Source organism: Heloderma suspectum, chromosome 5 (genome assembly GCF_057233095.1).
Source record: "Heloderma suspectum isolate Gila_16-S chromosome 5, 16-S_ref, whole genome shotgun sequence".
Lineage (NCBI taxonomy): Eukaryota > Metazoa > Chordata > Lepidosauria > Squamata > Helodermatidae > Heloderma > Heloderma suspectum.
The window spans coordinates 64,951,160-64,965,431 of NC_139462.1; the positions used below are offsets into that span (position 1 = coordinate 64,951,160).

Sequence of the window (14,272 nt, forward strand, 5' to 3'; positions counted from 1 at the left end):
TGAATTTCTTACTGTAGCAGATGTAGCAGCAGAAAGCAAAGGTAATATGCCACCACAAGCCATTATCATATTATCCATCACTTGAGAGATGAGATGAATTGTGTTATGTACAAAGATGACATTGTCGCTGCTATTCACGAAGTCCATCACAGTCTTGGTAGAATGGCTAGCCGAAAATAAAAACAACATTAAAAAATGCAGGACATGTGCAATCTGAATTGCAGTTTTCAACAGTGTTTATTTATGTCATTATTATTTAGTTATATCAGCCAGGAAACTCTCCTGCAACCAAGAACTACACATTAGTATCCTAAACTGTCAATGCACCTTTGTCTTGACCTGAAAATGCCCTTTCCTTATGCTTCTAATCCTCTCCAGAACACAGACTGGCAACTGTGTCTAAGTGTGTGGTGAATAATTATTTATTATTATGAAGTCTGATTATCTACTGCAGCAAAAGACACTGTATAAATCATCAAAGTAAGTTTCCCTCGAGATATAAACTAGATCTGAACTCAAGTCTCTTAAGAGGAAACTAGTATCTTACAAAGAGCTCACAAACTTCCCTTTTTAAGCAAAAGGATTTTAAAGATATAAAACATAAGGAACTTTCATTCCTGTTTCAACAAATCAACACATTAGCTTCCTTCTACAGTTTAGGTCTCCATCAAGGCACCTGTAGCATATGTGATTTAGTGCCAGTGGTCTGTACGTTTTATATCTTATCAAAGGACGGTCTATATTTAAAGAATAGTGCAACAGACAAGGTCAGATTAGACAATTTGATAGTTCTTTGCCCTCAGAGTCTACATGCACAAGAAAATTGTTTCTAATATTCTAGATGGTGCTTTTTAAATAGTGCCCATCATGCACTATGGGACAAAGTTAATAGCTTTAAACCAAGGGTAGGCAACTTATGGCCCTCCAGATATTTTGGCCCACAACTCCCATTATCCCTTACCATTGGCTATGCTGGCAAGGGCTGATGGGAGTTGCAAACTAAAAACATCTGAAGGGCCACAAGTTGCCAACACCTGCATGTGTGCCTGATTATTCCAGTAGGGTGACATACTTTGACAAACTAACCTATGCAATTAATTTGCAATTAAAATTCATTTCTGGAGTCTCACACTTTAATATTCCTAGATTCAGGTCTCTAAAGCAGTCAAGATCACACGAAGGTATGGGCAGAGAAGGCCCATGCAGCATATCAAGTGCTGCTCAAGGCTTAGCTTCTTTTCAGTCATTCTTGGCAGCTCCTGATCTTACTTGTAGTGAGAGAAAACTGATCGTTAAACAGAGATCAGCTGAGAAGCAACAGAGCACTAGGAAAGGGGGGAAGTTTTGTGGGGATAATTAGTACTTTGGAGGTGCTGCTAGGCAGTAATAAATTATTCCTGTTGCCAACCTCCCCAAACACATCTCAGATAAGAATACGTTCTTCCTGCAATGTAGCTCTTGAAGATGAAGAATGTCTGTACTAGAAGAGCGAAATAGAAGGTAGAATTCAAGCCAAGGAAGCAACTGCAGCATTGGGATGGGATAAACTGTACTCCAAAAGATTTAAATATCCACATTTATTTAAATGCAATCAATTCAAAGTGAAGTGATCCATCAGCTTATCATTATATGTTCACAGCCCAAAAACTGGGCATTCTGATAAGTCAGAGTTCTTAGCTGAGTTTTATTTTACAGTTTATCTATTTAAAAATATACTTCAATTTATTTCTACCATTAGGAGGGGTACAATTCACAGGTTTTGGTTATGCTGTGGAATCTAATGCCTAAGATTTCACAGAACATACTTTACCTTCTCCACATTTGTACATCTGTTTCTATTGAAAAAAGCAGGTCTGTGAGTAAGCGTTGGTGCATTTGTGACCATCGGAATTCAGGAATACGAAACATGGTAGACCTAGAATCCCTTCTTTGTCCATCTGACGGAGCTCCTGTGCTTTGACTAGATGAATCTTGTTGCCTAGACATCTTGACAAATAAAATATATGTAAAAATCAAGTTGAAATTCCAACTGAAATATTTCAGACCTGAGACCAAATAGGAATCTAAGTTTAGGAAAACTGTACATACCTTGAAAATGTAAAAAGTTCTATGAAACTCGAATGACTAATTCTAGAAAGTTAATGAAGTTTGAGGACTACATTTCAGAAGTTAAAAATGGCAACTAATTATATAAATGCTACACACTACAGAGCAATTGTGCCACCATCTCTGCCAGCCATGACATATAAAAGCAGCAGCTAAACCTTACCACATAGGGTGCATATATTGCTGCTGACTGTGATCTCCCTCCTTTGAGGAAGTATGGTGTAGGATGATGGTTATCCATTGGAAGGTGTCCCTGCAGGAGGGAAGCACTTAGGTACATCACTGCTTAATTACTAAATCATTTAGCATCACTGACCTGGATACTAAAGGAGTGATAAGTGAGTGATGCATATTTTAAGTCAACTCTGGTTTTAATTTGTTTAAAACATTGCTTAAACATGTAAACATTTAAGTGACACTTATTCTCAAGTTCATAACATATTTGCAATTAGTCATCTAATTTCTACAAAGTTCTATAGATTGATTAGGCAACTGACAGTAGCCATTATGAAGCACACATCTACTGAGACAAGTTATTTAAAATGTATGTGTGTCAAATATCTTGTAATCTTATTAACATGTTTAGATTAAGAAAACAGCAAACAGCACTGTAAAACATACCTCAGGAATGGACCTAAGAGGCTGATTTACTTCCAGACTTGCACTGGACTTTAACTCCAGTCTTTCAGTATCCGATGCAACACTGGAAACATCAAGTTCGGCAATTTTCTTGTCTGAAACCACCACTGTTTCTGACGTAGGTGGCTGCATATTATCTCCAGTTGTTTTGGTTTCGGGATGATCGGTATTTTCTCCATTTGACTTCTCCCCAACATTTGAATCTGGCTGACCTTTTGCATCATTTATTTCAGAAGTACTAACTTCTGGCATGGAATCTGGTGCTTGTTCTGTTTCCACCGATGCTTCAGCGCCTTTGGATTCTAAAGCCATAGAATCCGGTTCTTTCAACATAACAGTATTCTCTTGTTTTGCTAGTGTTTCCTGGCTTTCACATATGTTATGTTCTTCACTGGGTTTAGCAGCACATTCCTCTGAGGTAAAAGGTAGGTTGCTCTCCTCTTTTAAATCAACAAAATCTTCATCCTCCTCCACTTCTGGTGTTAGCTTTTCTAATATCTCTGGGCTTTCAAGTATCTCTCCATCGACATTTTCCGAAGCTGATTGTGCATCAGCAGCAGTTACCATTTCTTCCTCATGGTTTGTTTCAATTGTTTCAGAAGTGACTTCTGAGCTCTGTTTTATCACTTCAGCCTGCAGAGGAATTTCTAAGCAAGGTGCTTCATTTAAATCAGGGGTTCTCTCTCCACTCTCTCTTTCTGTTCTCTTTTCTTCATTCATTTCTGAACTCGTTTGTTCTTCAAAATCAGATGATCTACCTTCAGCCAGCAGAGTGCTGTCTTTGACATCCCCATCATCATTTGAAGAAGCACCAGCTTCTTTTATTTCCAGATGTTGGTGCCCTTCTGGAACCTCCGCTTCTTTACTACTACCTGAGATAGTTCTAAGCAGGGTTGATGGACCAGCACTGCAGCTGTCATCTCCTTTCTCTTGATATTCCCTGAACATCTGAGAAAGGCTCTCTTTGTGTATTTCAAAAGTTACCTTCAAAAAGAACAGTTTCAATTTGGTAACTATTTAAAGTTTAAAAGTATCCTACAAATTCTACTATAAAGTATTTCCCCAGTGGATGAGTTTAGTATTATACAAATTTGCAGAGCAATCATTCATATATTTATTTATTTATTTATTTATTCATTCATTCCATCATGACCATGTATCTAGTCTATGTATCTCAAGATAACCTTTATAATACCAATACAGACAGACTCCCTAAATACTGTCTAATCTTTTGAATGTTAGGATAACATTTCATAATAATAGAGAGATCTCTATGATGTTTTGGCACAGGGTTTAATTTCAGCCAGGGGTCAAGCTTAGATAAAACCTGTTTTTAATCTTAAGGGTAACCCTCAAACATAAGCACATACATTAATTAATTAATTAATTAATTAATTACATGTATTAAACACCTTTCTCTAAAAAGACTCAAGGTGTCTTACAGCAAGGGTTAAAATATACAAAAAGTTAAAGCAATTTAAAACAGCTAATGCCAAGACGCAGTAAGCTGCAACGTAAGTCCTACTCAGTCGTTCAGATCACACGATTACAATCATGCAAAGTGGGAATCTTCACTGGCCCTGCCCTCTGCCATCACCCCCCCAGTCAGCCCTGCCCACACACACTGGGAATGCTTCTTGTGCAGAGTACCACATCATGGTGGAAGCCTACATGTGTAGAGCAAAGCTTCCTTCTACAGGTGTTCCCCGCAGCGCGAGGGAGGCAGGGCAGACAGGAACAAGATGGGGGCTAAACATATATTAATACATAAAGACGGTTAGCCATATGGGAAGGGTCAATTATATTGGTCCTTAAGATAAAGTTGTGACAACTTCATGTTAAGGACATGCACAATGGCCCTGCACATATGATTGAGAGCCATATGCAAGCTTTAATAGCTGCATCATGAAACCAATTCACTGAAACTAGGCTCCCATAACACTGCTGTAATGTTTAAAAGATTCCATGTCTCAAGGCAGGATCCCCACAGATTAACTCATTTTTCGTCTCAGATATTAAGCCCCAGAGATAAATAAGGTGAAGATATAAACGGATTAAAATAGAAGAATTATATACTTATTCACAGAATATTCTAACAGATAAAATGCTTCCCTAAAACCAACCAAGCACATGTTTAATTTTATTTTTATACATTCATTATTGTTGTGCTATATATAATAAAATCTCCACACTACACTACACATCAAATGATGTACAGGAGACATGATAATGTCAATGTTGTATGAAGAATTTCCCTGGGAAGAGTTTGAGTTACTCGCATTGAATATGCAATCACCAACATCAGACAAAATAGATGGGCTTAAAGTAAAGTAAAATCTCTGGGTAGACACACACACACCTATTGAATATAAGGCAATGGCTCTTTGTTAAGCAAACATGAATCAGTATTTTGTTCCTAGTTCCTATCATGCATTCACAGTCTTCTGTTTAGTTCACTCTATCTTTTCTATGTCAGCAATATATTTTTTCATTCATCATGACAAAGGTGAGATGAGTTGAGAGATTTATAGCTCAGGTTTTTAAGATTCATTTCCCAAAGAGATGCCCTAAGCCCTGTAGAGTTTTTCATCAGCTAACTTGGTATCTTCAGCATTAAATATTCCCTTAGGCACAACAGTCTCAGGGCAGTAAGCTTTGTCAACGAAATTCATGGACACTTTCTCATCCAGTAACACATTACATATTCTTCTCTTGGATCTTAGTAAGAAAGTACTTGCCTAACCGGTGCATGAAACAGTGACTAATAACAAGAAACAACTGCCAGAACCTTTACTTTTTGTACAACCACAGATTCCTTAGCAAGAGAGGATACAGCATGCAGGACATTTCTACAGAATGCACCAATATACATGATAAAGGAGAAGAAAGAGATAATAACCTATCACTAATTGGGATAAAATGAGGCGTTGATGTATCATTCATGTTTTATTTATTAAAACACTTATACTCCACCTTTCCATTAAAACCCCTCATGGTGTAGTTTAGTAATAAAAACTGGCATTTTACTAATCCATACATGATAGAGGGGAAAACAGACACTTTCATAGGAAGCTACCATATGCTGAAAGTCAGACTATTGGCCCATATAACAAGTACTGTCTACTCTAACTGCAAGCGGCTCCCAAAATCAGCTTCTTCTACAGAGCATTTGCCTACTTAGAGATTTCTATGGACTGTGCATGAGTTTTTCCTCATCAATAAGCATATTTGAAGTGAACAGGCAGGTATACTTTGTGAGGCCCTCTTAGCCTTTGGCTGAGCTTCTATAATGTTATGAACTACGCACTGCTGGTGGAGAAGGCACAGAATGTTGACAAGAACTGAAAGGCCTGTTTGGGAAAGCTTCAATTGCATGGGATCTTGGGTAGGAATGGTTGGTAACGTCTGGGAAACGAGTGGAAAGTGCGGTCAAGAGATAGAACCTGGAAATGATTCTCTGGAGCTCACTATCCATGCAACTGACGATACTAGACCCTAGGTCCTTCAATACACAGAGTACGTATTCTGCAATTGAACAACAGTTTAGGATTTACACTGACGGACAGCTGCTCTCCAGGGTTTCAGACAGGAGTCTTTCCCAGCTCTACCTGGAGATGCCAGAGATTGAACCTGGGAAATATATGCTGTACCACTGAGGTTCATAGCGTGGAGTCATGGACAACCTACATGCTGAGCCACTTCACCAAGAGGGTGTGGTGACAAGCACCACACAACGCTGCTGGAAAGTTGATTTCAAACATGTATTTCCCTTCTAACAGAAATTACATTTTTCAGATATTGACATAACTTTTTGACGTCTTTGTTGTTGCAAGCCTCATGTACCAAACACTAAAAAAAAAAAAAAATCAACACACACTTGCAGAGTTTTGATGTCCAGTTCCCAAATAAAACAGAATGTACTTTGCCAGCCAAAAACAATGGTTGCCGAGAGAACTCTAGTGTGAACTACAGATTCCGATTTTTCAATGCAGAGTTATACATACCAGTCGTGTTTTTCTTTCATTTGCCCTAGGAGTCCAAGATTTGTGGCACCTAAAAGATGAACAGATATGTTGAGACATAAGCTGTCATGGAACAGAGCTCACTTGATCAGATGCAACTAATCATGTGGGTTCTAGTCCACAAAAGCTATGTCACAACATATCTGTTTGTCTTTAAATGCCACAAGATTATTTTTAGTATTCACACCTATCAAAAAACTGAGTACACTACCTGTTAAATAGGTACCCAATCGGAAAATATTTTGCTAATTTTCTAAGAATTTCTAATTTGTTCCAACAGATCAAGCACCTACTGAATATGATTACTTTGAATGTATAGGCTCATGGACCAAAACAGAATCATGTTTGTTGTTAAGGAAATAGGGTAAGCATCAAAAGGCATTCAAGCTGGGTTTTGTGCTAAGAGAATTAGATGGGAGTCTGGCCTTCTATTGCCTCACATAACTCTGTCATTTTAATCTGTGTCAATAAGTTATAAAACCACAGGAAAATTAGTGGCTACGGTCTTTGGCATTAGAGACATAACTCAATATCCATCTGTTTCAGTAGCCAATGTTCACAAACTGCGTTCCACCTTGTCATAATAGCTACAATCCTATTTTATTTCAAATCTTAAGCATGCATACCTGCACACTGTATCGAGACCTATATGCAAATAGGATCCACTTTCCTTGCCTTATCACTAATTCACAACCTTAAAAAAAACTTTTTTTTCCATGGGGGGGGCAGGGGGAGAGAGAGAATCAAGAGACTTTTAAAAACAGTCAAGCTATGACATGAATTCCTGAAGCTGTAAACCTGTAACAACTTGAAACTATAATGTTAGCCAAGAGAATTTCACGTTTACCTGTATCTGGTCATTTTACATTTCCCTCTAGGTGTTTGCAACAGTAAAGCTGATAATTCACAATTAATTACCAGATATTGCTTTAAATTAGCAAGCTAACAGGCCATTCATTTATCTTCACAATCATTTGATGCCTAATCTATAGCCATTTGCAACATTTGGAAAGCTCCTCTATGCACTACTAGTTAAAGACAGTTGCAAGCTAATAAATACAGCAGTCCCCCCCGCCATTAATTTTAGCTTAATTTGACATTCAACGTTTACTAATTGCTAGACAGGAAGATTAGAATGCACTATGCAAAAAGGTTATGGTGACATATTCAGCAACAGAACCAGTGTGCAATGATGAAAATTTACCTATTTATGAAGATTTAGCATTTGTTAGTCCCTATAACTTGTGCATATATCACACAGAGGATGAAGTCAAGACACATGGAGAAAGGAGGCTGGTGATTCAGCCAAGCAAGAGAACACCTTTTTCTTTTTTTTTAATATTACAAGGTTTACTGGAAATTAGCTCCTGTGCTGCTAAACCCCATCAATAAGCTATTCATAATTCCAGCAAATGTTACTATTTTTTATCATAATGAGAGCTTTATTGACCTGTTTTTCCACCCTCCTAGGTGCAACGCTAACAGTTCAGGCCTGGAAACTCTCCACGCCATTCAGAAAACAAATCAACTTTGACTAGAGGCACCAATACCTGCTGATATCAATCCCAGGGAAATGAATCAGTCAAAGAGGAACGGAGGTACTGTACACACAAAAGCCTTTGCACATTCTGGCACTTTCCCCAACATAACAAATCATTTGGCCCCCATACCGGCAAGCTTCTTACAACACAGATCAAAAGACTGTATTAAGCCTAAGCCATTTAGTTTAACTGTCAAAAGAAAAATGAAATTTCATTTTCAGTATCTATTAAAATGTTTTAATTGACAGGATTACCTATCATGACTCATACCATATTTAAGGTATATATTACACTGTTGGAGAATATTTTGCCATTATAATAAAACCAATCATGCCCACCAATAGTGTTTGCATTACTGTAATTGGAGGAATATATTTTTCAAGCTGTACAAAAACAGAGAAACCTAGGAACAAATATTGATAACTTCTCAGTGATTACATTTCCTGACAGGCTTCTTTCCATCAGTCCCTGGATTTTCTTTGGTTGCACACTTTAGATCAGGGGGCTGCCCTGGGGGCAAACTCTGGCCATCCTGGGGGCAAAGCTCCCCAGATGGCTCCAGCCCTTTCCCCCAACCACCAAGTGTTTGGCAGTTTCCCAGCATTTGTGCAGTTTTTCCCCCATTCTAAAAGGTTGAGATGGCTCACCTAAGGCCTAGTGACTGGAAGTAAGAGCTTTCAGCTAGGATATGCTGGTATTCGGGCCTTTTGCCTTTGTCCCCACCCCCTCCTACCTTTGACCCTCACCCACTGCTGGAATGAGGTCCCCAAAAGCTTCTCCAAAATGAAATTTGGCCCTCGGGCTGAAAGGGGTTCTGCACCCTTGTTTTAGAGGCATGTGCACGGCAAGAAGAATCCTCTTACTAGTGCACTTTGATCCTGTCTTATGCACTAATGCCTTGAAACTCAGACTTATCTATATGGTAAAAACCAACATCTAGTTAAATAGTGTTAAGCCCACATGCCAATATTCCTAATATGTTATCATTATCATTTCCTTCTTCTACCCCATGAAGATGCTCAGATGTCTTTGGTGAGGGACTTAGAAATATTTGGGACGTCCAAATAAACAATAGCCCCTATCTACATGGCTATTGACACTTTCAAAGAACTCTAAGGGTCAAATAACATATTAAAGATGTAGTTAGAAGGTACCTTTTTTTTACTCTAGAGTAAGCACAGGGGCCCCAGTCCAGGTCAAGACCCTAGCTTGGAGACTGGGGGCTTTAAACCTTGCCCCCACTAAGATCCTGATCCAGGATAGGCCCCTGTGCCTGCAATTTATATTGCCAAATTGTGATCTATTAAAGCAAATGGACTGGATTGGGGCTGCAACAGGAAGGAATAGTTAAAGTCCCCCTACATACAAGCTAGGGTCCTGATTAGGGGCCCTGCACTTACTCTAGAGTAAAAAAGAAAAACATACTTGCTAGTTACTTCTTTAAAGTAAAAAAATGCTTCATGTCTAAAATAGTATTGAGTCAGGTCTTACTTTCCCAGAAGCCATGTTGATTCTTTTTCAGCAGGATTTTTCCTTCTATATGCCTGATAATTTTATCTTTAATAATGCTTTTCATCAATTTTACTGGAATGGACCTTAAGGTAGCCAGTCTATAATTACCTAAATCTTTCTTTAAAAATTCATGTTACATTGCCTACTCTCCAGTCCTCTGATACAAAGGCCAGTCTTAGGGACATGTTACATATTTTGTTAGAAGGTCAGCAATTTTACATTTTTCTTTAAAAACTCTCAGATGGATACCATCTGGACACTGTCATTTCTTTGTTTTCAATTTGTCAATAAGATCTAGAACTTCATCTCTTTTACCACTACTTGCCTCAGTTGCTCAGACCCCCAGCCTGAAAACATCAGTTCAGTATCTCCTGTATGTCTTTTTCAGTGAAGACAGACCCCAAGAATTAATTCAGCTTCTCTGCAATCTCCTTATCGTCCTTTAGTACCCCTCTAACTTTGTTGTCATCCAATGGTACAACCGCCTCCCTGGTTGTTTTCCATGTAAATCATATTTTGCTGTTATTAGTATATGATCCTCAAAAATATTTTTGAATCCTTTATTGCCTGCTTGAATTCCTTTTTACAGGTCTTTGCTCCCTTTTGTTCTCCTCATTTGGGCAAGACTTCCAGTTCCTGAAGGAAGCCTTTTTTCGCGAATAGCTTCCTTGACGCTGCTCATTAACTAGATTAGTATCCTCTTGACTCGGTCGTATCTTTCATGACCTGCGGTATACATTCAAGCTAAGCTTCAAGTAGTGTGGTTTTGAGTAAACCCTGGGAATTTTGGAGAGATTTGACTCTCCTGACTTTCCCTTCAGCGTCCTTTTTCACCAGTTCCCTCGTTTCAGATATGTTTCCTCTTTTGAAGTCAAATGTGTCTGTGTTGGACTTCCTTGGCAATTTTTCACTTCCATATAAATTAAATTTCATAACATTGTGGTCACTGTTTCTAATCAGTTCAACAACACTTACATTTCATACTAGGTCCTGGGCACCACTTAGGATTAAGTCCAGGGTCACCTCTCATTTCGTTGGTTATGTAACCAAATGTTCTGGAGTACAGTCATTTAAGGTATCTAGAAATGTTGCTTGTCACGGCTAAAACACACATTTATCTATGTGGGATAATTTAAGTCCCCCATTACTACAACACTTTCTCATTTGCATGCCTTCCTGATTTCATTCTCCATCTCAAGGTCAACCTGAGCAGTCTGCTCACAGGGATGATGACAAGTCCCCAGTACTAAATTACTTTTGGGACCTGGTAGTCAACCATAGTGATTCTATGGAGTGACCTGCCACTTTTAAGGTTTCTACTTGACACTATGCTTCCTCTGATGTACAGTGACACCACCCCAAGTGCACCCTTCACTGTCCTTCATTTACAGTTTGTATCCCATTGGTTCTCTCCATTCCACCTGGTGTCCATTATGCCCACTATATCTATGTTCTCTTTTAAAATCAAACACACCATCTTGACTCAGAGGCTTCTAGCTAGCATTAGAATAGACACACCTATACATGGTGTCCGTTTTCAAACATCTCTGGCATGTGTACTTCCCCATATGGCCCCTTCATCCTCTTTTGACTGGCTATCATGTTTTACTTTATGATCATGCCTTACTTCTACCCCATTCCCACTGGGGCAATCAAACACACTATCCTGGGTCTAAGAGGTTGTAAATCCCTCTCTGAGAATGTGAGGGGGTGTTAACTTTAAAAGAAGCAGTAATCAGGTCACCCCCCATGAAATCTAACCTATACCCAGAAAATGAAAAGTATAGGTTGATCCCTAATATCCCCTTCCTGGGCAAGGTGCTTGAATGAATGCTCAAACAATCAGCTCCAGGCCCTCTTGGATAAAGCTGATTTTTCTAACTCCATTTCATTGCTGGATTTTAGGCTTGATTTCAGGCCTGGCTTTGGAAAGGAAACAGCCTTGGACACCCTGTGCGATGACCTGTGCCAGGAGAGGGACAGTGGGAGTGCGACCCTATTGCTTCTCTTAGACTTCTCAGTGGCTTTTGATACTATCATCCATGGCATCCTTCTTGATAGGCTAAGTTGGGATGTGGGGACACTGTATTGCAGTGATTCTGCTCCTACTTGGATGGCTGATTCTAGAAAGTGGTGCTGGGAGGATTACTGCTCTGCCCCATGGCAATTGTACTAGCAATTATGCTATGGGATACATCTCCCATGCTTTTTAACATGTACATGAAACCACTGGGATGCAATGACACTCAGCTCTACCCCTCTGTTTCATCTAATGTAGATAGGACAGTTGATGTTCTGAACCAGTGCTTGGGTAAGGTAATGGACTGCATGAGTACCAATAAATAGACACAATCCAGACAAGACAGAATTATTGGTTGTGGCTGGTCCATCTGTCAGGTGAAGTGTCATTCAACCTGTTCCGCAGGCATTGCACTCCCGTTCATAGTTTGGAGGTGCTCTTGATCACTCGAGGCTCAGCTAACCTCAATGGCTCGAAGTGCTTAGGCTGATATACCAACTACGACCCTACCTGGACAGAAATAGCCTTATGACAGCTATTTGTGGTTTGGTAACCTCCTATTTGGATTACTGCAGTATGCTATACACAGGACTGCCTTTGAAAACAGTCCAGAAACTTCATTTAGTCTAAAATAGGGCAGCTAGACTGATAGTTGGGACTGGCCAATGTGATTCTGTTATGCCAGGACTTTGTCATCTGCACTGGCTGCCTGTCAGTTTCCATGTCAATTCAAAGTGCTGGTTATAACCTTTAAAGCCCTAAATGGCTTAATGCCAGGTAACCTGAATGAGCATATCCTCCCCAGATACCCCCATCATCTGAGACCCTCCTCCAAGCCCCCACAAATGGGGCAAGATGGGTGGCTAAAAAAGAGCCTTAACAGTGCTGACATCCTGTCTGCGGAATGCCCTCTCCAGGGAAGGCATTTATGTTGTGCTCTGGTGTTCATGTTATGCTCTTTTCGTTGCCACCTTATTATTCTCCCAGGCATTTTAAGAACTGTTTTTAGTGCTTTTAGATCAGTATGCTATTATTGCTGCTTTTTACTTTGCTTTTAAGCGTTGTAGTGTTTTTACTCTTTGTTGCTGAATGTATCTTGGTTTTATCATGTGCTGTTTTCATTCATTGCTTTATTGTTTGCATTTTATGTTCACTGCTCAGAAAACATTGTTATTGGGTAGTTTAAAGTATAATAAATAAATAAGCAAGCAAACACCCTAATCCCATAGGGATGATTCATCCCAAACCAGAAGCTCCCCAGCTCCTGCTGGCTTTCCCCAATAGTTCAGTTTAAAAGCTGCTTTGCCACCTTTCCCATTTTAAGCAGCAGCAGTCTGGTTCAAGTGGAGCCCATCCCTTTTGTACAGGACTGACTTGTCCCAAAACTTTCCCCTTTGCCTAACAAATCTAAACCCCTCCTCTGTACACCACCATTACCATCCGCACATTGGGATCCCTCAGCTTTGCCTGTCTAGCTGGCCCTGTGCATGGAACAGGTGGCATTTCAGATAAAGCTATCTTGGATGTCCTGGCTTTCAACTTCCTACTTAGCAACCTAAATTTGGCTTCCAGGATCTCTCAACTACATTTCCAAATGCCACTGGCGCAGGCGTGCACCATGACCACTGCCTCCTCCAGGCTCTAGCTCAGTATTTACATCTTAAATACAGATGGGATTCATTTTTTAACCAAGCTAAGCTTTATTTGGAGGGAAGGGTAATCTATCCTTTGCTTTAAAAATAAAATCACATACACAACACTAGGTGGAAATTAACTAATCGGCATTAAACATATATCTATGCACATAGGTTGATCAAAGTTAATTAAAACACTCATTTAGCCAAGCCCTCAACTGGGTTTAAAGCAGAATTCTCAAAACTATTCATTATAATTTTGCAGGGGGTTATACCTTGTTCACATCATCCAATACTTTTCCTACGTCAGGAATAATTTTATGAATAGGCATGTTCAGCGCCCACAGACTCCAAATGGTAGGCATCCTGATCAAGCAGCATAGCTAATGATTACATTCTGAGGTCACCAGATGGGCCATCAAAGGAATCATTATCACCATCATCTTCAGGTATCAGGCTCTGTGCTTGCTGCTAGGGGATATCAGGGAAGGCTGTGTTAACAGCAAGAACTTGCACCTCAACAGTTGGCTAGCTATGGACTGCAGAAAGCATCATACCTTAAATCCTATTTTTAGAATGGATGGATTCTAAAAGGACTAGGTAGACAGGACTGGCTTTATACAGTACTCAGCATTAGACTATATCGGAAGGCAAACACCAATGGTTCCATAACCTGGTGAACTGTGAACAGTTCAGTACAGTGTGTTCCATGCAGACACTACACTAAGAAGGTGCAGAAGCTCATTACGTAATGAGTTCAAACCCACTGACAGTTATCATGCCAATGCTTCTCTAGTG

The 14,272-nt window shown here is 39.6% G+C and overlaps 1 protein-coding gene across 5 annotated transcripts in view; it reads right to left on the reverse strand.

Moving 5' to 3' along the window:
* LRBA (LPS responsive beige-like anchor protein) overlaps positions 1-14,272 on the reverse strand; it is a 518,402-nt gene that overhangs the window by 404,387 nt on the left and 99,743 nt on the right. For all 5 annotated transcript variants that reach the window (XM_084856247.1, XM_084856246.1, XM_084856243.1 and 2 more), the window contains exons 23-25: positions 2,728-3,729; positions 1,811-1,986; positions 13-166 (exon numbers count right to left, since the gene is read on the reverse strand). In XM_084856247.1, coding sequence (XP_084712373.1) covers positions 13-166; positions 1,811-1,986; positions 2,728-3,729 — 1,332 coding nt within the window. The remainder of the gene's footprint in view (positions 1-12; positions 167-1,810; positions 1,987-2,727; positions 3,730-14,272) is intronic.